The sequence below is a fragment of the Scyliorhinus canicula genome, chromosome 1, assembly GCF_902713615.1.
Source record: "Scyliorhinus canicula chromosome 1, sScyCan1.1, whole genome shotgun sequence".
Classification (NCBI taxonomy): Eukaryota; Metazoa; Chordata; class Chondrichthyes; order Carcharhiniformes; family Scyliorhinidae; genus Scyliorhinus; species Scyliorhinus canicula.
In genome coordinates, this window is record NC_052146.1 from 107,575,098 (window position 1) to 107,600,903 (window position 25,806).

The 25,806-nt window shown below is 44.9% G+C and overlaps 1 protein-coding gene across 9 annotated transcripts in view; it reads left to right on the forward strand.

The window, feature by feature from the left end:
• The window catches only part of LOC119966025 (protein quaking-like), a 145,206-nt gene that overhangs the window by 64,062 nt on the left and 55,338 nt on the right, over positions 1-25,806 (forward strand). For all 9 annotated transcript variants that reach the window (XR_005460665.1, XR_005460666.1, XM_038797210.1 and 6 more), the window contains exon 3: positions 7,659-7,775. Coding sequence is in view for 7 of the 9 variants with exons in the window: in XM_038797210.1 (XP_038653138.1) it covers positions 7,659-7,775 (117 nt within the window). In the remaining 2 variants the exon portion in view is untranslated. The remainder of the gene's footprint in view (positions 1-7,658; positions 7,776-25,806) is intronic.

A 25,806-nucleotide genomic window follows, 5' to 3' on the forward strand; every position in this document is an offset into this window, starting at 1 on the left:
ATGTTAGTATTGATGTGCACATAGTGAGGTTTTTGTTTAGATCTGCAGACTTGCCCGGAGTTAACGATCTGATGTATTGCCCGGGTAGGTTTCTTCATGATTAATGTCTGGACTGTTTTTCCCTGACTTTGTCATGGAGTTTGTAAGCGATAGAATCTAAAATCCAATCTAGATCCAGCTAAATCAGGGGTGGGCAAACTATGGCCCGCCAAAGGTCTTTATGCGGCCCACCAAGACATTACAACAAAAAAAAAAATTTTTTTTTAAAATAAAGTTAATGTGGGGGGGAGGGGGGGGGGGGGGGGGGGGGGGGCTGTTGGGTTACTTGTATAGGGTGGATACGTTGACTTGAGTAGGGTGATCATTGCTCGGCACAACATCGAGGGCCGAAGGGCCCGTCCTGTGCTGTACTGTTCTATGTTCTATGTTCTACATGAGGCGCCCAGAATCATAACCGGGTGAAGTAATTATTTTACTTAATATACTATGCGGCCCTTTAAAATTGTGAATTTCTGAATGTGGCCCTTGCACGGAAAAGTTTGCCCACCCCTGAGCTAAATGGACTTAATCTTTATGGTTTTACGAAAGGAAGGGGGAATGGTATTTAGTTTTTTTCAGGGTGGAGCTGGTGGCGTAGATAAATGGGAGCCATTAGATGTAGTATACCTTGATTTCCAAGAAGCATTTGATAAGGCAGCACAAAAAACTTACTATAGGTATATGGGGCTCATGGAATTGGCCATATGAGTCTTGGTTAACATCTTTGAAAGAGTAGAGATAAATGGGTCATCTTTCTATGTAGCAGGCTGCAAATAGTGAGTGTCAAAAGAATCACTGCTAGGGCCAGAACTATTTACTGTCTGTTAATGACTTGGATGAAAGGAACAGAATATAATGTGTTAAATTTGTTAATGATGTAAAGCTAAATGGGAACGTAAACTGTGAGGAGGCCACAGGCTACAAAAAGCAGGTCGAGTGGCCAAGTGCAATATGTGGAAGTGCGAAGGTATATACTACGCTAGTTAGAAAAGCAGAATACTTTTTAAAAGGCGTGAAACTTCTAAATTGTGCAGTTCAAAAAGACTTTGTACTCCTACCAGGGACACTACACCAATCAATTTTGAAGGCAAATAGCATGCTGCCCTTTATGCAAAGGAGTACAAGAATAAAGTATCATTGCAATTGTGTAGGACCTTAGTGTGTCTGCACTTGGGAGGATGTGTGGAGTTTTGATCTGTTTTTTCAGGAAGGATGTACTTGCATTTGGAGGTAGAACTGTGAAGGTTCACTTGATTGGTTCCTGGGATGATGCAGCTGTCCGATGAGACTGAGTAAATTGGGTCCATGTTTCTTGCGTTTAAAAGAATTGGAAGATGATGTATTGAAGCATACAAGATTCTGAGGAGGCTTGACAGGTAGACATCAGTTATTTCCCTGTCCTGTCGTTTGGGACTGAGAAATCTCTTCACTGAGGCTTGTGAATCTTTGCTGTTTTCTATCCCAGAGGATTGTGAATTATCCATTGAGTATATCCAAGGTGGCGTATAGGCCAATTTTTCTGCCTCAGTGAATCTAGGAATATGGAGAGCGGGCAGAAAAGTGGAGTTGAGGTATAAAATCAGCCATGATTGTTGAAAAGTGAGACACTTACTGAAGTTTTTTGTCTCTGATATCTCTCTTGTGATATCTCTGATGCTTATAAGATTCTGAAGGTGTTTGATAGGGTAGATGCTGAGAAATTGTTCCTGCTGGTTAAGGAATCTAAAACCCCCTGGGAACAGTCTCCAGATAAGGAGTTGGTTATTTAGGACTGAGATGAGAAGAAATTACTTCACTCCAAATAGTTGTGAATCTTTGAAATTCTCTACCCCGGAGGGTTGTAGATGCTCAATTGTTGAATACTTTTAAGGCTGTGATAGATGGATTTTTAGTGTTTCGGGGAAGCGAGAGATATGGGGATGGAGTGGGAAATTGGTGTTGCAGTCCAAGGTCACCCATCATGATATAGCAGAGCTGACTCAACCTGCCGTATGGTTCACTCTATTTGTGGTGGAGAAGTGCTTTTGATAATTCAAAAAGACGTATGAGCATATTCCTTTTTTTTGCAAAGAATGATCCCTGCATATGAATGTGTTGCTTCTTGTAAGTGTAAACAAGGCATATTACAAGCTCAACTGATTCTCTTAAATTGGTTCTTAGCGTAGCTATTGTTGGATATTGTCAACGGACTAGTAATTCCGAGATCGAGGGTTTGAATCCCACCTCTGCAAATGGTGAAATTTGAACTCAATAAAAACCTGGAATTAAAAGTCTAAAGTTGACCATGAAACCATTGCAGATTGTTGTAAAAACTCATCTGGGCCACAAATGTCCGTTCGTAAAGAGAATCTGCTATCCTCTGGTCTGGTTCACTAATGTCATTTAGGGAAGGGAATCTGCTGTCTAACTCGTTAGGCCTACACGTGACTGCAGATACTTAAAGAGCATTCTTAAAGGCCCTCTGAAATTATGTTCAGTCAGCCAATCGTAGGGACATGTTCCATATGTACCTGGCACCATGTTGGCACAAATTCATGTGATGTTGCTCATTTGTGTGATGGGTAGAACCTGCCACGGCCCATCTGCTTCAATGGATACTTGGAGCTTTGGGTCTCTGCTCAACAAGTGGATGGAATCCATCATGCCAGGCTCCAACAAATGTGGCAGAAACTGCCATGGCAGAATGGGGCTCTTGATTCACACTGGGTGATGCTTAACGCAGTGTAGTTATCCACCATGGCACAAACCATCGACTTTAATGAGACAGAAGGCTATCACTTAACTTTTTAAGATGTCAGACCTGCAATAAATAGAAAACCAAGGAAAATGAGGACAAATGCATTTCCTATACATGTGAGCAAATAGATGGTGTTTCTTCTGAACATCTATTTGATCTTGGAAAGTTGTATTCTGATAAATTAGTGTATGTAAAATGTCTAGGAAATGTGATCATTCAGAACATTCTGGAATAAGTGAATGTCAGAAGAGGAGGAAATGTCATGGTAGCATAAATATGAATTTTGTGCAGTTGGAATCTGAAGGCTTTGGCAAGTGGCTAAATTGCAATTGTCAAAGGCTTTTCACGAGCATGATTCAACTTGAGAGGCTGACAGTATTTCCATGGCACAGAAATCTTGTCATTGTCACTCTGGCTGTATCCGGCATTGCTTCACTGAGACCGTTACATTCTCATCTGCACAGAAGTGGAAAAAGACATTTAAATTGATCTGATCTTGGGAATTGTTGAATTTTAATACATAGCAAATGCTCAGTGACATCTTGTGCTTTAGTTTCATGTGTATATTTACTGCGAACAGGTGCAGCTTCTATTTTGCATGGAACATTATTTGCGAAAGGTGTTTTGAGTACATCCATTTAAAGTGGGTCACTGAATTTATAAATAGCGGATAAACAAATGCATTAGTCGCCACATTCGTGCTTGTGCTGAGAGCGTGCCATTAAATTGTACTTAAGAATGAACTAAAATATTTTTCTGAAAAAGCTTTTCACCATTAAAACTAAAACTTTAGTCTGAATTCCGACATCTGTTGGGTGTTTCAGATACTAGTTCGGTGTGACAAGTTAGGTCCTTTCTGTATTTCATCTCCATTCATGTTAATTTCTCATCTTGTTTATTTTCAAAGGTTAATTTGAAATGTTTGTTTTACTAGTTCAGTCTGTAACATGTAATTGGGCACTGGTTCCCAATGATTTGTTTTTGGTTTTTGTTAGTGATGCTGAACATCCTGAAGGGTACATTGCAAAATTGTTCATATTTATACAGTGACCAGGCAGCACGGTGGCGCAGTGGGTTAGCCCTGCTGCCTCATGGCGCCGAGGTCCCAGGTTGGATCCCGGCTCTGGGTCACTGGCTGTGTGGAGTTTGCACATTCTCCACGTGTTTGCGTGGGTTTCGCCCCCACAACCCAAAGATGTGCAAGGTTGGTGGATTGAACACGCTATATTTGCCCCTTAATTGGAAAAAAACTGAATTCGGTACATTAAAATTTTACAAAAAATTATACAGTGACTTCTCAAATTTGAAGTGTATTCATGTCAAGAGCAGCATAGCTGGACCAGGATGTACATGTCTTTTCCCTCTGTTTTTGGGCTTGGTTCTTTGTCACCTTTGCAAAGCTGGGTCCAGTGTCCTCAGTCTGTTTCTCCGCCCATTCTCCCCTCACCCGACAATTCTGGTTTTAGATGTACCTGATCCAGTTGCCGAGTGACAGTCAGCAGGCTAGCTGACCACATGATCAGGTTAGGTTGGTTGATCTGGAAAATAAGTGCAGGAAGTGGCGTATTAATCATGTTACGACCTGTAACAAATGGGTATGAAATGCCTGGGTAATGATGCTTGCTTATTTACATAGTACAGTATCTCCAACGTTGGGCAGAATTTTCCCAGCCAAGTGGAGATGAGTTTTGGAGCATGCAGGGTAGTAAAATGGTTGAACTTGCCATTGGGTCAGAATTCTGACATTCCTACCCTCTTCAGCTTTCTGTGGGTTGGGTTCAGAGTTCAATAACCCCCTTGTATCTAGTGAGAGGATTGAGCCAAAGACCTGCATTCCTTTTTCTCCAACAGTGTGTGTGAGGTATGTATGCCTTGCCATGATCAATTCATGAAAGGCACTTACCTGGTCCCAGTGTTCAACAATGTCTGGGAGCAGCTCTTGGAGCTCCACCTTTTACCTCTGCTCGGGGCAAGACCACCTCTACCAACCGCTCCAGCAGGAACAGCAACAGCACCTGCTGCTTTGTCAGCTGCATGCTGCTGCAGAGGGCAGAGAGAACCGGCAAGGATTCAGCTGGACGGAGGGGAGATCCCTGACCCAAGATCTTAAAATCAGAGGACCGCGCTCTACATGTCTGAGCACGAGTGCCTCAGGAGACATGGGCTTTGTCAGGTGATTAACATCTGCAGCCACCTAGAGTAAGACCTTTTGAGCACAGCTATTGGGCTTGTATTGCCAATAGCCGCCAGAGTCGTTGGAAGGCCACAGCCTCCTCTCCCCTCCCCTCTTTGCCGTTCGCCAATTTGTGTGCTGTCATCTCCTGCAAGGAGAGAAAGCAGGGAGATGTGAGTATGCACAACGGTTTGTATGGGAAGGAGAGAAAGACACTGTTTATTTTTGGAGGGTGAATGAGACATGGGTAAGAGGGTCACAGGGGCATATGGGTTGCAAGGAGAGGAATGACTGAAGCTTTAAAGTGTGTTGACTTGAAGAGTGCTGTAAAGGAAATGCTGAATAAATCAATTTTGGGCCTTGGCACAAATGTTATGCCATGTGCCTGTCATGCCCTCCTGATCTGGATCTTCTTGATGGCACTTCTGTTGCTCACTTTCTCAGCCACATAAATCAGTGTCTGCACACTTGAAAAGGTTGCCATCCTCGTGTGTTTGGGAGAGCTCACCTTGCAGATCTTGGGATCTATTGGTACGATCTCAATTCTTCTGGTCGCAACAACCTCAAAAATCAAATGCCAGTGAGTCCTTGTAGTCCATGCTGTGGCCCAATTAATTAGAAATCTTTTGAAAGGGTAAGCATTTCATTCCTCGCACCTCCTGGTTGGTCTGGGAACTTGGAGGTGAGATGCTAATATCATTGTCTCTGGGAAAGCCCTTGCCAACTTTGCCAAAGCTCCAAGTCCATCCATTGTATTAAATCAGATCCGACTTGAGGTTGCAGACCTGGAGATTACAATAAGAGTGATGAGAATGTGGAACTTGCTACCAAATGGAGTGATTGAAACAAATAGTATATATGCATTTAAGGGGAAACTACATGCATTTGAGGCAAAACAAAGTGGGTTATGTTGGCAGAATTAGGTGAGGAAAGGGAGGAGATTCAAGTGGAGCATGGACATGTCGGGCTGAATGGTGTTTCATTGCTGTACATCCTATGTCGTGTATGAGCTAGAAAATACTCGATCCGCAAAGATTCAGCTGGAAGGCGGGGAGATCCCGACACACTATCTTAAAAGTAAAGGACCGCTCTCTACATCTTTGGGCACCAGTGCCTCGGGAGGCAAGGATTTTGATACAGGTCATTAACATCTGCAGCCGTCTGGAGCAAGACTGTGCGAGTGCAGCTGGTGGGCATGTATCACCAATGGTTGAATCAGCAATGGGGAAAAGCGTCCCATTATTTGCAGGTGCTTTACAAGATTAGTTTAACCTTTCCACTGGACCAGTTCTACTTATTGTGCATTCTTTGAATTCCTCAATTGCCGTGTATTATGCATCTCCGAAATAAATATTCAATTTAAATTGTGTTGCAGCCTGTGTTTACAATATTCTCCCTTTCCAAAAGTCAGGTTACATTGCCATCCCATGTGATCCAGTGTTTGCTGTAAATAGGAATGGATAATCGGTCATCCAGGATCCATGAATAAAGCATATAGGAGCATCGGTTTTCATTCATGTGTCTTGGTCTGCATATGAAGCAGTGTTCTTGCTGTGAGCGCAACACACATGTGATTAAGTAAATATTCAAACTGTAATGGGCAACTTGAACCTGAAATGGTAGTACAAGATTCTAAAGGAAGAAAACTAAAAAAAATTAAAATTCTGCTGTCTATGATTTTTAGAACTATACATGTCCCTATTTGCAGATTTCTTGTTGGTCTGAGTTCAAGCTCCAACATATCCAGTCAATTGGTCATTTAGACATTTTAACACAAACTTTTGCAGTTAAAACATTTGGATTCACATCTGTCTTTATGTTGCTGTTTGTCTGTTTTCACGTCCGATTGTTTTTCTCTGTGATGCTTTGCTCCCTGCCTGGCTTTTCCTTTCAGACAGGGGTCATCAATTGATGTCTGTATTTTGGACTGGGCATGTAGAAAAAATGTAAGCTGTAGCTTCTTTCCCCCTCCTACAACAAGTCTCCATCCTTCCTCTGAGCCCTTGTTTTGCTGCAACTTGTCTTGGTCTTAACAATTCATGTCTTCTCTTTCCTGAACCTATTACCCTCCCCTCTTATCCCTCTCTCTCTAATGGTTTCCTCCGATTACTTCCAAAATTCAATTTGAATTTTGGAAGAAAAAGGAATACACATTAAAATGCACTCTTATCTCAAATCATTGGATTAACAATTATAGCATGTGCATTTACCATCTTAAATAGCAGGTGAGACAACTAATTGGCTTGAAATTACATTTTTTTTGTATATTGAGCATTTGTGTGCATATTTTTGCACTTGCTTTCTCCTATTGCTTAGTCTGTTTTTTCCCTACTGTCTTCCTTTCCCACCAGTTACAGGTAATTGCAATATGTGGAAATTTATTTTCAAGGAGATTTAGTTTTCCGTGAAAATTTTCTCATGAATCAAATCTACTAAATTATAGATAATTGTCATGGTAAAAATACTTCAGCGTTTTGTGTAACCTATTTAGTGGTTTCATTTCTGCAAGTGTGCATTAAAACTGGGGAGGGGATTGGAGGAAACTGTCTTGCAGAACCTTGTTTACATCAAGCTGGCAGTCTAGATTAAAAATATATATTTGTCCCAATTTTGATGGGTTAATTCAGTAATATAAATATGCCATCCAATGGAATTAACAAACTTAATTATATTCTTGTTCTGACGGTGGCTTTTTATTTTCTTCCACAGTTTAACTTTGTTGGCAGAATCCTTGGCCCAAGAGGGCTCACAGCAAAACAACTGGAAGCAGAAACTGGTTGCAAGATCATGGTCCGAGGAAAAAGTTCAATGCGGGACAAAAAGAAGGTAAGACGACTAAACAGCATGGCTAGGCCTGGTTTACTAAATTAATAACAATAGCATGGTTTTGGGAGACGGTTTTCATGCTGCTAAAATTGCCAAAGATGGGGAGGATAAATGTGACAAACTCTGACAAGATTATAACACAGGATTTCCATCTACTCTAGAGAAATTATACCCTCAAGGGAACTGAGATTTCTCCTATTGCATTTAAAGCCTTTTGGTGGAGAAAGAGAACATTGATGCATCCTAGCTTGCAAATCCCTCCAACAGAGAAACCTGCAGTTTAGTGTGGGTGGGGTTATCCTCACATTTTCCCATCCGCTTTTTTGTAAATGTTACACATTATGAATATTTGTGCCATCAATGCGGGCGGAATGAGTTACTTCTCCACACTTGATATTCCTGATGGATAGCTTTAGTTAAATGCTCTTCTTTATTGCAACAATATCCAAGAAAACAGACTGTTTTTCTTCGATCAGTCTTTTGGTTCCTGAAGTATCCATATGACTTTCACTTGTCCAAATGATATTGTATTAGACAGTTTTTTTTTTGCCTTGATTTGGACCAATGCAACACAAGCATTTTAAAATAAATAATCTTTATTATCACAAATAGGCTTACATTAAGACTGCAATGACGTTACTGTGAAAGGCCTCAAGTTGCCACACTCCGGTCCCTGTTCAGGTACATGGAGGGAGAATGCAGAATGTCCAAATTACCCAACAGCTCGCCTGTTGGGACTTGTGGGAGGAAACTGGAGGACCCGGAGGGAACTCACACAGACACTGAGAACGTGCAGACTCCGCACAGGCAGTGACCCAAGCTGGGAATCGAACCTGGGACCGTGGCGCTGTGAAGAACAGTGTTAACCACTGCTACCGTACAGCCCACTTTTTCAGAATTAGGTGACGAGGACAGTAGTCAATATTTCCTGAAGCTTTTATAGTGAAGTGTGAACAAAACTAGTATCCCAAAGTTTCAGCAAGTTGTTGCTTCATTTGAGAATGGGCATGACCATGATCTCCACCCACAGACACACCCCTCAATCTGGAGGTCTCAATTGCAATACATATTTCAGAAGGCTGAGCCTCGCATTCTTGTGCTTAGTACACCAAAACAATATTATGGGCTGTGGGGAGGCAGCCATGCTGGTGAAGAAAATAAATGGACAACAAGCCACATGGAACCTGCAGCACAATTGGGAATCTGTGGACAACTTTCAGGTAGTTGTGCTGAAAATGGTTACCAGTGTCCACCTGAACTTCCAATATTTAAGAAGAAAAAGCAAAAAAAAATGCCTATGCTGTAAGTCTGAGCTGTTGAGAAATACTCCAAATGTTAAATTAATTTTTACACAGGATGTGGGCCTTCCTGATTCAGCTTTTTAAAAAATAAATAAATTTAAGAGTACCCAATTCATTTTGTCCAATGAAGGGGAAATTTAGCATGGCCAATCAAACTACCCTGCACATCTTTGGGTTGTGGGGGCGAAACCCATGCAACATGGGGAGAATGTGCAAACTCCCACGGACCGTGACCTAGAGCCGGAATTGAACCTGGGACGTCGGCACCGTGAGGCAGCAGTGCTTCCTGGCTTAGCTAGCATTTGTTGTCCATCCCTAAAATATATTTAGAGTCTCTCACAGCTTTGATGTTCCAAGGCACTTTATAGCAAATTAGTACTTTTGAAATGCAGTCGCTGTTGTAATATGGAAATTAATGTAGAACATAGAACATAGAACACTACAGCGCAGTACGGGCCCTTCGGCCCTCGATGTTGCGCCGACCTGTGAAGCCTATCTGACCTACACTATTCCATTTTCATCCATATGTCTATCCAGTGACCACTTAAATGCCCTTAAAGTTGGCGAGTCTACTACTGTTGCAGGCAGGGTGTTCCACACCCCTACTACTCTCTGAGTAAAGAAACTGCCTCTGATATCTGTCCTATATCTATCACCCCTCAATTTAAAGCTATGTCCCCTCGTGTTGGTCATCACCATCCGAGGAAAAAGACTCTCACTGTCCACCCTATCTAACCCTCTGACTATCTTATATGTCTCTATTAAGTCACCTCTCAGCCTTCTCCTCTCTAACGAAAACAACCTCAATTCCCTGAGCCTTTCCTCGTAAGACCTTCCCTCCATACCAGGCAATATCCTAGTAAATCCCCTCTGAACCCTTTCTAAAGCTTCCACATCCTTCCTATAATGTGGTGACCAGAACTGCACGCAGTACTCCAGGTGCGGCCGCACCAGAGTTATGTACAGCTGCAGCATGACCTTGTGGTTCCGAAACTCAATCCCCCTGCTTATAAAGGCTAGCACACCATATGCCTTCTTAACAGCCCTATTAACCTGGGTGGCAACTTTCAGGGATTTATGTACCTGGATGCCGAGATCTCTCTGTTCATCTACACTACCAAGAATCTTGCCATTAGCCCAGTACTCTGCATTCCTGTTACTCCTTCCAAAGTGAACCACCTCACACTTTTCCGCATTAAACTCCATCTGCCACCTCTCAGCCCAGCTCTGCAGCTTATCTATGTCCCTCTGTATCCTATAACATCATTCAGCACTATCCACAACTCCACCGACCTTCGTGTCATCTGCAAATTTACTAACCCATCCTTCTACACCCTCTTCCAGGTCATTTATAAAATGACAAACAGCAGTGGCCCCAAAGCAGATCCTTGCGGTACACCACTAGAAACTGAACTCCAGGATGAACATTTGCCATCACCACCACCCTGTCTTCTTTCAGCTAGCCAATTACTGATCCAAACCGCTAAATCACCTTCAATCCCATACTTCCTTATTTTCTGCAATAGCCCACCGTGGGGAACCTTATCAAACGCCTTACTGAAATCCATATACACCACATCAACAGCTTTACCCTGATCCACCTGTTTGGTCGCCTTCTCAAAAAACTCAATAAGGTTTGTGAGGCATGACCTACCCTTCACAAAACCGTGTTGACTATCACTAATCAACTTGTTCTTTTCAAGATGATTATAAACCCTATCTCTTATAACCTTTTCCAACATTTTACCCACAACCGAAGTAAGGCTCACAGGTCTATAATTACCAGGGTTGTCTCTACTCCCCTTCTTGAACAAGGGGACAACATTTGCTATCCTCCAGTCTTCTGGCACTATTCCTGTCGACAAAGACGACATAAAGATCAAGGACAAAGGCTCTGCAATCTCCTCCCTGGCTTCCCAGAGAATCCTAGGATAAATCCCATCTGGCCCAGGGGACTTATCTATTTTGACATTTTCCAAAATTGCTAACACCTCATCCTTTTGAACCTCAATTCCATCTAGCCTGGTCGACTGAACCTGAGTGTTCTCCTCGACAACATTGTCTTTCTCCAGTGTAAACACTGACGAAAAATATCCATTTAACGCTTCCCCTATCTCCTCTGATTCCACACACAACTTTCCACTACTATCCTTAATTGGCCCTAATCTTACTCTAGTCATTCTTTTGTTCCTGATATACCTATAGAAAGCCTTAGGGTTTTCCTTGAACCTATCCGCCAACGACTTTTCATGTCCTCTCCTCGCTCTTCTTAACTCTCCCTTTAGGTCCTTCCTGGCTAACTTGTAACTCTCAAGTGCCCTAACTGAGCCTTCATGTAGGGCTTCATGCAGGGCTTAGGGCAGCATGGTAGCATAGTGGTTAGCATCAATGCTTCACAGCTCCAGGGTCCCAGGTTCGGTTCCCGGCTGGGTCACTGTCTGTGCGGAGTCTGCACGTCCTCCCCGTGTGTGCGTGGGTTTCCTCCGGGTGCTCCGGTTTCCTCCCACAGTCCAAAGATGTGCGGGGTTAGGTGGATTGGCCATGCTAAATTGCCCGTCGTGTCCTTAAAAAGTAAGGTTAAGGGGGAGTTGTTGGGTTACGGGTATGGGGTAGATACGTGAGTTTGAGTAGGGTGATCATTGCTCGGCACAACATCGAGGGCTGAAGGGCCTGTTCTGTGCTGTACTGTTCTAAATGTCTCATCCTAACATAAGCCGCCTTCTTCCTCTTGACAAGTGCTTCAACTTCCTTAGTAAACCACGGTTCCCTTGCTCGACAACTTCCTCCCTGCCTGACAGGTACATACTTATCAAGGACACGCAGTAGCTGTTCCTTGAAAAAGCTCCACATTTCGATTGTACCCATCCCCTGCAGTTTCCTTCCCCATCCTATACATCCTAAATCTTGCCGAATAGCATCATAATTGCCTTTTCCCCCCAGCTATAATTCTTGCCTTGCGGTATACACCTATCCCTGCCCATTGCTAAAGTAAACATAACTGAATTGTGATCACTATCACCAAAGTGCTCACCTACATCTAAATCTAACACCTGGCCGGGTTCATTACCCAGTACCAAATCCAATGTGGCCTCGCCCCTTGCTGGCCTGTCTACATACTGTGTCAGAAAACCCTTCTGCACACACTGCACAAAAACTGACCCATCTATAGTACTCGAACTATAGTATTTCCAGTCAATATTTGGAAAGTGTGAGTGTTATCAATTTGCACAGAACCTCCTACATTTGCAGTTTTTTAAATTTCAGGGCTCTGTCTTCAGATGCTTAAGGTGGCAATCATTCAGACTGGGGGAAAATACATGCTGCTTATTGAACAGCCTATCTGAATTTTCTTTGCCTTGCGACAGTAGTGCTAACCACTGCACGACCATGTCGCCCTCTTTCAATGTTTTTAAAACAAGGCACAGCAGGGTGGCACAATGGACCTAAGTCATCGTCCATGTGGAGTTTGTACATTCTCTCCATGTCTGCGTGGGTCTCACCCTCATAACCCAAAGATGCATAGGGTAGGTGGATTAGCCATGCTAAATTGCCCCTCAATTGGGTACTTTAAATTTATGAAAAAAATAAAACACAATGAAATTTAACATAGCCAGCTTCTGTGTTCCTGTTGCTGAACTGTTTCAAAATCTCTCACTCTTCATCCCTAAATGCATCTGTAATACATGTGATCTATTCCCTGTAGTTGCAAAATTACATTACCCATCGTGCGTAGCATCTAATACAATTTTTGATTGGCTCCCTTCCCTATGTGAAGTAAATACTGCATGGCAAAAACCAATTAAATGCATCAATAAACAGAAGATCAATGGCTGGCCTTCTGAATTTATTATTCCAACACAGTGCTGTTCAAGCTCTGTGCCAGGTGCATCTTCCATTTCCTGTTGGTGGGTTTGTCTATTATTGATGTGCTGAAACTGGTGTATGACCCCAGAGATTGAAGTGAAGAATTTAGCATGAATTGCAGCTGGGGACAACTGATTAAAGCAGAAATGAAGAAGCTGTTGATCAAAAACCGCTTGATATCGACATGCACCAAGCTGTTTTCATTCCCTTAATGGGCTAATTCAGTGTCAACTTTAAATCCTAACTGGACCTGAGGGGCCCAATATTTTTTCTCTAAGCTTTGCCACGAAACCTCCAAGAATGTACTGCATTGTTGATGCTGAAACTAAACAGTCAAAATTAAGTAGTGCACATGGTAAAATTAGGTAAAATGAGAGCTGGGGTTGGCTGGTTTACTGCCAAGTTATTTCTGATCCTAGGTTATTTCATAAAGGAACAGGCAAGTTCCTTGTTCACACATGTAAATGTTTTATTAAGTATTTATGGTATAAAAGTAAATTTTTAGTTCTGGCAAATATCGCTCCACAGTGCTTCCATTAACCTTCAAAGCAATGTGGGAGATATTATTGAACACAACTTCCATTCACGTGAGTGAATTGAGATTCTAAAAAGATCCTTGATTTGCCGGTGTTCATGGTTGGCAAAAGTAAAGTCTAAATAAATAGTGGCTTTAAATTCTCAGTTGCCTGTTTTCACTGGGTGGAGTGGTTAAAGTCTCACCTTGAGTTGTGATTTTTCTTTATTTTTGCTTGGTGGGAGAGACCGTGGTGGCACACTGCTGCCTCACAGCGCCAGGGACCTGGTTCGATTCTGGCCTTGGAGGACTGTGTGGAGTTTGTACATTCTCCTGTGTCTGTGGGTTTGCTCCGGGTGCTCTGCTTTCCTCCCACAGTCCCAACGGTTAGAAGGATTGGCCATGCTAAATTGCCCAAGTGTCCAGGAATGTGCAGGTCAAGTGGGGTTGCAGGGATAGGGCAGGAGCCTGATTGCGGTGCTCTTTCAGAGGGTTGTTGCAGACTTGAATGGCCTCTTCTGTAATGTAGGGATTCTATGATTCTATAATTTTAAAGGGGCTGACACAGCACAAGGGTTACCACTGCTGCCTTGCAGCGCCAGGGACCCAGGTTCGATTCTGACCTTGGGTGACCGCAGCATGTGTACGTTTTCGCTGTGTTGGTGTGGGTTTCCTCTCTCAGTCCGGGGGGAGGGTGCTTATTCAGAGAGTTGGTGCAGACTCGATGGGCTGAATGGCATCTTTCAGCACTGTAGTGATTCTATGAAAGTAAAACTAATTTCTTTTGTTTTTGACAACAAGCAAGCCTGTTTTGACAGCATTTGCTAATAAATGACACGTTCGGTCACCTCGCATCTTCCTTTAATAAATCACTTCCAGCCAATAGAAAGCTGTTGAGAGATTGAGGATTTTGAGCAACTGGTGAACATTGCTAGATTGATTTGAAAGAAGTTAAATTATTTGTGTTGTAGAAGCTGATTACATGTGCCAGAAAATGAATTGGAACTTTTTACCCAGACATTTGCACTTCAGTTTTGCTGAGTTTGCTCTAATCTGAGAAAGTGCTCTGCAAATCAAATCTTCCTGCCATTAATTAGTTTTGAAGGTGACAGATGAAGTGTAAAATTTCAATGCTTAGTAATTTTAACCTGCAGGCTCATTAAACTTGGATGAGTGGCACACAGTGAGTACACATGTGTACAATATTATTCTCTCCCAAGACTCATTTTGTAAAGCTTGTTTTTTTCTGCACAGCATACATATATATACATTTCAAACATTTTCAGCTTGCATGCGTATTGTCTAAGTACATACGAACATGGAAAATAGAAGCACAAGTCGACCATTTGGTCATTCGAGCCTGCTCCGCCATTCATTAAAAGTATGGCTAAATGGTTGTAAATTGGGGGAGGGGAGTGTGCAGCGGGATCTGGATGTCCTTGTACAGCAGTCGCTGAAGGTAAGCATTCAGGTGCAGCAGGCGGTAAAGAAGGCTAATCATATGTTCGCCTTCATTGCGAGAGGTTTTGAGTGCAGAAGCAGGAATGCGTTGATGCAATTATACAGGGCCTTGGTGAGGCCACACCTTGAATATTGTGTGCAGTTGTGGTCTCCTTTTCTGAGGAATGATGTTCTTGCTCTCAAGGGAGTGCAGCGAAGGTTTACCAGACTGATTCCAGGGATGGCGGGACTATCATATGAGCAGAGATTGACTAGGTTGGGATTGTTCTTGCTGGAGTTAGAAGAATGAGGGGGACCTTGGAGACGTATAAAATTCTAACAGGACCAGACAGTGTAGATGCAGGGAAGATGTTCCCAATGGTGGGTGTGTGCAGGACCAGGGGTCACAGTCTGAGGATTCGGGGTAAACCATTTCGGACTGAGATAAGTAGACATTTCTTAACCCACAGAATGTGAGCCTGTGGAATTCATTACCACAGGAAGTAGTGAATATATTCAAGAGGCGGCTAGATACAGCACTTGGAGAGAATGGGATCAAATACTATGGGGAGAAAGCAGGATTAGACTATTAAATTGGATGATCAGCCATGATTGTGATAAATAGCGGAACTGTCTCGTAGGGCCAAAATGCCTCTTCCTGCTCCTATCTTCTATGTATCTATGATCTATTTGTGTTTCAAATTCCAATCTACCTCTGTCGTTAACATATTGAAATATCTCCAATTCCACCAGCTTCTGAGACAGTGTACCAAAGTGTCTCAACTCGGACAAAAAAAATCTCCATCTTTGTCCTAAAAAGGTGCCCTTTACTTGTGAATGCACGCACAAGAGGAAACATCCTTTCCGCATCCACATTGTCAAAACTGGTCAGGATCTTTCAATCAAGTAACCTCTCACTCTTCTAAAAGCCAGTGGAAACCAGTCCAATTTGTCCAACCCTTCCTCATAGGACAAATCCAGTCATTCCCAGTATCAATCTAGTAAACCGTTGAACCTTCTCCAATGCATTTACCTCCTTCATTAAATAAGGAAACCAAAACTGCACACCGTATTCAAGATGTACTTAACAATGCCCTGAATAATTGAAGCATAATATCCTTGCTTTTTGTTCAATCTTTCTCTTAATTTAAAAGAAAATCATTTATGAGATGTGGGCGTCACTGACTAGGCCAACATTTATTGCCCATCCTAAGTTGCACTTCAGAAGGTGATGGTGAGTTGCCTTCTTGAACCTCTGCAGTCCTTGAAGTGTAGGTACACCCACTTTGCTGTCAGGGAGGGAGTTCCAGGACGTTGCCTCAGCGACAGTGAAGGAATGGCGATTTATTTCCAAGTCAGGGTGGTGAGTGACTTGGGTGGTGGGGTTTCCCAGGTATCTGCTGCTCTTGTCCTTCTAGAGGGTTGTGGTTGTGGGTTTGGATGCTGTCTAAGGAACCTTGGTGCGTTACTGCAGTGCATCCTAAAGATGGTGGAATTAGGTATGTTTCAGATATTCGTTTTAATTTTATTTATTTTAATTAACCCTACTCTCAATAAGCTTTGCTACTGCTATTACAAAAGCTTTATTCGGAAGGAAATACAATCCGTGTTTAAAGCAAGTAAAATACTCATCAATCAAAACCAAGTTCGGATGGAGGGAAATAATCTTTATTGTCACAAGTAGGCTTACATTAACACTACAATGAAGTTACTGTGAAAAGCCCCAGTCGCCACATTCTGGCATCTGTTCGGTACATTGAGGGAGAATTCAGAATGTCCAATTCACTTAACGTGCACATCTTTCGGGACTACTAATTCGGAAATACTACCTTCTCATTGACATTTTCCAGTAACTTGAATATATGTGGTGTATATTTTGTTTTGATTTTTTAATTTTATTTTATTGTCACATGTACAGTGAAAAGTATTTTTCTGCGGCCAAGGGAATGTGCACAGTAGGTACATTGTAGACAAAAAGAATAATCAACAGAGTACATAGACAAATGGTAATGACATAGTGATTGGTTACAGTGTGGAACAAGGGGCCAAACAAAGCAAATACATGGGCAAGAGCAGCATAGGGTGATGTGAATGGTATTCTTACAGGGAACATATCAGTCCAAGGGGGAGTCATTGAGGAGTCTTGTAGCTGTGGGGAAGAAGCTGTTCCAATGTCTGGATGTGCGGGTCTTCAGACTTCTGTACCTTCTGCCTGAAGGAAGGCAATGTCTGGGTGGAAGGGGTCTCTGATAATGCGGGAGGTGTAGACAGAATAAATGTGAGGGTGGCAAGCTTGTGTGATGTGTTGGTTGTCTTACGATTTTGGATCGAGCAGTTGCAATACCAAGCTGTGATGCAGCTGGATAGGATGCTCTCTGTGGCATATCTGTAGACGTTTGTGAGAGTTGATGCAGACATGCCGAATTTCTTTAGTTTCCGTAGGAAGTAGAGACGTTGTTGGGCTTTTCGGACAGTTGCATTAACGTGAGTGGACCAGGACAGTCTGTTGGTGATGGTCACCCCCAGGAACCTGCTATCGACCATCTCCACTTCGGAGCCATTGATGCAGACGGGTCTGTGAGTTGTGCTATGCTTCCTGAAGTCTATGATCTGTTTGACATTTAGAGAGAGGTAGTTTTCAGTCCACCATGTAACCAAGTGATTTATCTCCGTTCTGTAGTCTGATTCGTCGTTGTTTGAGATACGGCCACTACAGTCATGTCATCCGCAACTTATAGATTGAGTTGGAGTTAAATCTTGCCACACAGTCGTGTGTATAGGGAATACAGTAGAGAACTGAGCACACATCCTTGCGAGGCCCCGGTGTTAGGGCTATTGTGGAGGAAGTGCTGTTGCTTATCCTTACGGATTGCGGTCTGTTGGTGAGGAAACACAGGGAGAGGTCAAGTCCAAGATTGCAGAGTTTAGTTATTAGTCTTGTCGGGATAATAGTGTTGAAAGTGGTGCTGTAGTCCACGAACAGCAGTCTTGCGTAGGTGTCCTTGTTGTCGAGGTGTTTGAGTGTTGATTGTCGAGCCAGGGAGATGGCATCTGCTGTGGACCAGTTGCGGTGATAGGCAAACTGCAGTGGATCGAGACTGTCTGGGAGGCTGGTGTTGATCTGCCTCATGACGAGCCGCTCGAAGCATTTCATGATAACAGACGTCAGGGCCACCGGTTGGTAGTCATTGAGGCAGGCTACCTTCTTCGGTACTGATATTATGATGTGGAGATGTGTTGGACTGGGGTGAGCACAGTAAGAAGTCTTACAACACCAGGTTAAAGTCCAACAGGTTTGTTTCAAACACGAGCTTTCGGAGCACTGCTCCTTCCTCAGGTGAATGGAGAGGTTCTTGAAGGAGGTGGTGACCTCAGAGCGGAGGAATGAGGTGTTGAAGATATCTGCGAATACACTCGCCAGCTGGTCTGCGCAGGCTGAGTGCTTGCCCGTCGTTTTCTGCAGATTCACTTTCAAGAAGGCAGCCCTTGCCTCTGAGGCTGTAATAGTGGGTATGGGTGTGTCCTGGGCTGTTGGGGCGGGTGACACTGATGCACTGGCTGACTGCTCAAAGCGGGCACAGAACTTGTTCAGATCATCGGGTAGGGATGCTCCAGCCCCAGATAACCGCCTGGCCTTGCTTTGTAGCCTGTGATCTTGTGTAGGCCCTGCCATAATCGTCGTGGGTTAGTGTCGTTGGCCTGGGGTTCTAGTTTGATGCGGTATTGTCTTTTTGCATCCCTGATGGCTTTCCGTACGTCGTACCTGAATTTGGTATATAGGTCAGGGTCGTCAGACTTGAACGCCTCCGCCCGGGACTTCAGGGAGTGAACCCTTTGGTTGAGCCAGGGTTTCTGATTGGGGAACACCCGTATTGTATTTTTTGGTACACAGTCCTTGACACACTTACTGATGAAGTCTGTGACGACTGTTGCGTACTCGTCCAGGTTAGCTTCCGCGGCCTTGAATATGGAGCAGTCCACAGACTCCCAAGCAGTCGCGGAGGATGCCCTCTGATTCCTCGGACCAGCACTGCAAGGTTTTCTTGACTGGTTCAGCACGCTTGAGTTGCAGTATGTAAGCCAGAAGTAGGAAGACCGACTTGTGGTCAGATTTGGCAAAGTGTGGTTGGGGAATGGAGCGGTAGGCACCGTTGATGCTCAGGTAGCAGTGGTCCAGGGTATTTGCACCTCTGATGGGGCAGCAGATATGTTGATGGAGTTTGGGTAGGAACTTCCTGAGATTGGCCTGGTTGAACTCTGGCCACGATTGTCAGAGCTTCGGGGTGATTTCTTTCTTGGTTGCTGATGGTGGAATGTAGTTCATCAAGTGCTTTCTTCACTTCCATCTGGGATGGGATGTAGACTGCTGTGATAGTACAGAGGTGAATTCACGTGGGAGGTAGAAAGGGCGACACTTCACGGTTAGGTATTCTAGGTCTGGGGAGCAGTGGTACACTAGGGACACCACATCCGAGCACCAGGAGGTGTTGATGAGGAGGCAAACACATACGCCCTTCAACTTGCCTGAGGCCATCGTGCGGTCCATCCAGTAGATTGAAAAACCTTGAGGTTGGATGGCGCAGTCTGGTGTGGCCGGAATGAGCCATGTCTCGGTGAAGCAGAGCACACAGCACTTTCTCACTTCACTCTGGGAGGTAAGTCTAGTGTCGAGGTCGTCTAGCTTGTTCTCAATCGCTTGGACCTTCGCCAGGAGTACGTTGGGGAGAGGAATCATGAAGCCGTGTAATTTAAGTATCACCTTCAGGCCGGCGCGTTTTCCCTGCTTCCTGGGTCGGCGGCTGGCTTTGCATAAGGTAAGTGATTGCGTTCGGGGGGGGAGGTCATAGATGATGGTGGCGGTGTCAGGGTCACTGGAGGGGGTTGTACATGGGTTGGTCTGGACTCGTGGGGCGGAGAGGTTGGGTACACCTTCCAGTGGGGTCGGGCAGGTATCTATTTTGCCAGCTTTTAATGCTCTAGATGTCCAATTTCAAAGAAATTTGAAGTTATAATGGATAATGTGTTTATAGCTCATGTGAATTGTCTCCGTTGTGCTGGAGTCTGAAGAAAGAATGCAATTGGTTTGTTGACTAGGCCAACAATGAAGTAATTGGGTGGTTAATGTTTTTCACAGGAATACATTTTAAAGTAGAGCTCGTTGATGGGTACTCCTTTTAACCCTAGATGGTTGTAATCATGCTAGTGCATTACCTCCAATGCCTTGCCCTTCATACCTAGGCAGACACATTTGATGTACTGTAGGGTTCCATCCTTTGCTGTTGTCATTTATATCCACCTCATTAACTTTTTCCAGTGGCTTGATGATCATTTTATTGCCTTGCCCATTGGCCCAACAGGTGCTGTTACCTCTCCAACAATAAATAGTCAAACGCAGGTGCCAGACCATCTCATTTCATTTTGGCAAAAGCTGGAACTTTCCCCTCTGGCTCTGACTTTAGCGGTATCTAATATCTATCTACCTTCCTGACTGCCACGTCAAGCTCTGATATGGAAAATGGTTCAGTGTTTGGCCCAAGCGTAGCTCCCTTTCTTACTCTTTTTTTTTAAATTTAGAGTAGCCAATTATTTTTTTCCAATTAAGTGGCAATTAGCGTGGCCAATCCACCTAACCTGCACATCTTTGGGTTGTGGGGTGAAACCCACGCAGACATGGGGAGAATGTGCAAACTCCACACGGACAGTGACCCAGGGCCGGGATTCGAACCCGGGTCCTCAGCGCCGCAGTCCCAGTGCTAACCACTGCGCCACATGTTGCCCTCCCTTTCTTACTCTTGCCACACCCCCTCAGTTCAGTTTGTCCACCTGCAGGAACAATTACCTCTGCTGCTGAACTAGCTATTGGGCTGAGGGCACTTTTTTATGTTGGGTTAGACCCAAGAAGGTGGAATGCTTACTCATTTGTGAAACCATTTCCGTTCACTGGAATATGTAATTTTAAGGTTGATTTAAGGAAACCTGATATTGATGGCATGTGACTTAGTGATACATTGATAATGGGGATTCAACTCCAGTATCTCAAACTCCAGTTATTCTTTTGGAGGTGAGAGCGTATAATGTAGGTTTGGATGTCAGGGTGATTTTGCAGGCTAACAGAATAAGAGTTCTAAGGCTGCAGTTGTATCAGTTCCCTACCCTTTTGGGGCATTTTCAACTTTTGGATACTGGTGCAGAGGGCATGCTTTTGCCATTAACAACTTCAGCTGGTGCCAAGTTGAAATCTGTAAATCTGCCTTTTTTCAATAAACTGCTTTCTGGATTCAGCAGCCTGAACTCCCCTCTACTTAGCAGTGTAAAAATTACTGGTGATATGTGACATCATGTGCTACAGAGTTGGGAAGGTGGAACAATGAAAGGGAAAAGCAAATAAAAAAGCAAGAGTGAATGCAACACAAATGGCAACAGGTTCACGTGAGCTTTTCTTCTGCTCTAGTGTACTTCAAAATATGCTATTTTTTTTACACTGGTGTTAAATTTTATTTTCTTCTCTGGCATTTTAAAGATTTGTAAATTGCCATCGTATAACTGACTTATAATCGTATTCCTCCTCATAGGATCATAGATCATAGAATTTGCAGGGCCATTCGTCCATTGAGTCTGCACTGGCCCTGAGAAAGAGCACCCCATTTAAGCCCACACCGCCACCCAACCCAGCTACCCCACCAACCCTTTTGGACACGACACTACCCATTTTGTAGTGGCGGAGTTTATTTTGACAGCTGAGTCTGCGCTTCTGTGTGACATTGTGTAGGTGATCAGAAAGACATTGGTGTCCATATACACACAGACCCTTTACAAGTGGCAGGGTAAGCTGATATGTGGTTTAGAGATTTTCAAAATGAGAAGTTTTGATAGAATAAATAGAGCAAAATCCTTATCTCTGGCAACTGGATCAGTGACCAGAGGTTGAAATTCAATGGCAAAAGATCTGGAGCAGAAAAGAGGAGATAAGTTTACACTGAAGGGCTTGGAAGCAAGAATTAACAAAATGTCATTTTGTTCTGGAACTTTAACACTTTTTTGATGGTTCAATTTGAGAACTGGAAGTTTTCTCAGCTTTGATTCCTTTACCTTTTTGGTAAAGCTGGACTGGAGGGGCAAAAGATTGTCGGGGAATTCAACGTTGTTAATCAAATAAATAAATGTAAAACAGGTAGGATGTATTAAGTATCGACAAGTCCAGTGGACTGTTGAATATCATTGATTAGATATTTCTTTAATGTTTTGCTCCAAACTACTGTTATGGAATTGCTTTGCTGCAAGTAGTTATAACTTTGGCAAAAGGTACTACAGGAATATAAAACTCGTGGTGTGTTAGAAACTGCAGGCACCCCACAACTATTGCATTCTTATTCTGGCATTCCTGTCTGTTTCTTCATCTCATTTCAAGGAAAATTATTTTCTTGAGGACTGTTACACTTAACATTGAGGTACACCTCAAGAATCTTAAAGAATTGAATTAATTATTGATTGGAGGATTACAAACATGATCAGACCTTGTCTGCCAGAAACTTGTAGGAATATTTTAATCATATTGACTGCTTCATTGTGTTACAAACATTCAAATTAAAAAGCTAGAATTTGTTTATACTGACAATTCCTCAGTTGTGATTTCTTTGAAGTTTTAAAATAGAATGTTTCACTGCATCAAAGTTTTGGATTTCAATGAGTTCAGAGATTTTAACTTGCCTACCCAACGAAATATATGAAAAACAGGAATCAGAATTATACTTTGCAGGTTAAGAACATAGAACCTAGAAAAATACAGCACAGAACAGGCCCTTCGGCCCACGATGTGGTGCTTTTAAAAAAAATAATTTTATTGAGATTTTTGAAAAATGTATAACAGAACAATAATAACATAATAAACACCCCCCGGCACCCATAACAACGTATATAACGAACCCCCCCACCCCCTCCAAACCCAATAAACACAAAATAAATTAACAAATTAAATTACATAAACAATGCCCCCTGAAAACCCCACCCCCCCACTTTTTTCCCCCCCCGGGTTGCTGCTGCCGCTGACCTAGTTCCCTATCTTTGAGCCAGAAGTCGAGGAAAGGCTGCCACTGCCTAAAGAACCCTTGTACCGACCCCCTCGGGGCGAATTTGACCTTCTCCAGCTTAATGAATCCCGCCATGTCATTGATCCAGGTCTCCACGCTTGGGAGTCTCGCATCGTTCCATTGCAACAAGATCCTCCGCCGGGCTACGAGGGACGCAAAGGCCAAAACACCGGCCTCTTTCGCCTCCTGCACTCCCGGCTCCACCCCAACCCCAAATATCGCGAGTCCCCAGCCTGGCTTGACCCTGGACCCTACCACCCTCGACACCGTCCTCGCCACCCCCCTTCCAGAACTCCTCCAGTGCCCGGCATGCCCAGAACATATGGGCATGGTTCGCTGGACTCCCCGAACACTAATGCACCTGTCCTCCTCTCCAAAAAACTGCTCATCCTCGTCCTGGACATATGAGCCCTGTGCCAGTACCTTGAACTGGATGAGGCTAAGCCTCGCACATGACCCTCTCCAGGGCGGTCGCCCATATCCCCTCCTCAATCTGCTCCCCCACGTCCACTTCCCACTTAGCCTTCAGCTCCTCTACCGACGCCTCCTCCACCTCCTGCATCACCTGGTAGATGTCAGACACCTTCCCATCCCCTGACCCACACCCCCGAAAGCACCCTATCCCTTACCCACCGCGGGCGCAGCAAAGGGAACCCCTCCACCTGCCGCCTAGCAAACGGCCTTGACCTGAAGGTACCTGAACATATTCCCCGGGGGGAGCTCAAACTTCTCCTCCAGCTCACCAGGCTCGCAAACCACCCGTCAATGAAACAGGTCTCCCAACTTCCTTATGCCCGCCCTGTGCCACCCGAGGAACCCGCCTCAATGTTCCCTGGACACACCGGTGGTTCCCCCGCAGCGGGGCCTCCACCGAGCCCCCCCCACTTCCCACCCCTGTGTCGCCTCCACTGCCCCCAAATTTTGAGGGTAGCCGCCACCATGGGCTCGTAGTGTAACCTCGTTGAAGGGGCGGCAACGGCGCCGTTATCTGTGCCTTCAGGCTCGTGCCTCCACAGGACGCCCATCCTCCATCCGTTTCCATGCTGCCCCCTCCCCATCCATTACCCACTTACGTACCATCGAGACGTTAGCCGCCCAGTAGTACCCAGAGAGGTTGGGCAGCGGGCCACCCCCCTCTATCCCTGCCCGCTCCAAAACGACCCTCCTCACCCTCGGAGCTACCGAGCGCCCAAACAAATCCCATGATGCTGCTATTCACCCTCCTAAAAAAGGCCCTCGGAATGAAAACGGGGAGGCACTGAAACAAAAATAAAAACCTCAGGAGCACCGTCATTTTAACGGACTGTACTCTACCCGCACCGACAGCGTGCAGCATGTCCACACTTTTAAACACCACCTCCATCTGCTCCACCAACCTAGTAAAATTAAGCTTATGCAAAGTCCCCCAACTCCTAGCCACCTGAACCCCCAGGTACCTAAAACTCCTCACTGCCCTTTTTAGCGGGAGCCTACCAATCCCCTCCTCCTGATCTCCCGGGTGTAGAACAAACAGCTCACTCTTGCCCAGGTTCAACTTATAGCCCGAGAAACTCCCAAACTCAGCAAGAATCTCCATCACCTCCGGCATTCCCCCCAACGGGTCTGCTACATACAGCAGCAAGTCATCTGCATAAAGCGACACTCTGTGCTCCTCCCCACCCCGCACCAGACCCCTCCACCTCCCCGACTCCCTGAGCTCCATGGCCAGAGGCTCAATTGCCAATGCAAAAAGCAAGGGGGACAGGGGGCACCCCTGCCTCGTCCCACGGTAGAGCCTGAAGTACTCGGACCTCCTCCCATTTGTCGCTACACTCGCCATCGGGGCCTCGTACAGCAACCTCACCCATTTAATAAACCCCTCCCCAAACCAGAACCTCTCTAACACCTACCCCTCCCCAAACCCGAACCTCTCTCAACACCTCCCACAAGTACCCCCACTCAACCCTATTAAAGGCCTTCTCCGCATCCAATGCCACCACAATCTCCGCCTCTCCTTCTGCCGCCGGCATCATTATCACATTTAGCAGCCTTCGCACGTTAGTGTTTAGCTGCCTCCCCTTCACAAAAGCTGTCTGATCTTCATGTATCACCCCCGGCGCACAGTCCTCTATTCTAGTGGCCAAGATCTTCGCCAGCAACTTGGCGTCCACATTCAGCAGTGAAATTGGCCTATATGATCCACACTGCAAGGGGTCCTCGCTTCAGGATCAGGGAAATCCGCACCCGTGACATCGTCGGGGGCAAAACTCCCCCCTCCCATGCCTCGTTAAAAGGTCCGAACCAATAGGGGGCCCAACAGGTCCGCATATTTTTTATAAAATTCAACCGGGAACCCATCTGGTCCCGGCGCCTTCCCCGACTGCATGTGGCCAATCCCTCTGACCAGCTCCTCCAACTCGATCGGCGCCCCCAGTCTCTCCACCTGCTCCTCCTGCACCCTTGGAAATCGCAGCCTGTTCAAAAAGCTCTCCATTCCCCCCACCACCACCGGCGGCTCCGACCGGTACACTTCCCTGTAGAAGTCCCTAAAGACCCCATTGACCTCTGCCCCCTGCCGCACCACATTCCCACCCCTATCCTTCACTCCACCAATCTCCCTAGCTGTGTCCCGCTTGCGAAGCTGATGCGCCAGCATCCTGCTCGCCTTCTCTCTATATTCATAGACCGCTCCCTGCGCCTTCCTCCTTTCTGTGTCTCCGCCTTTCTGGTGGTCAATAAATCAAACTTGGCCTGCAGGCTACGCCGCTCCCCCAGCAATCCCTCCTCCGGGGCCTCCGCATACCTCCTATCTACACTCAGCAGCTCCCCCACCAGTCTCTGCCTCT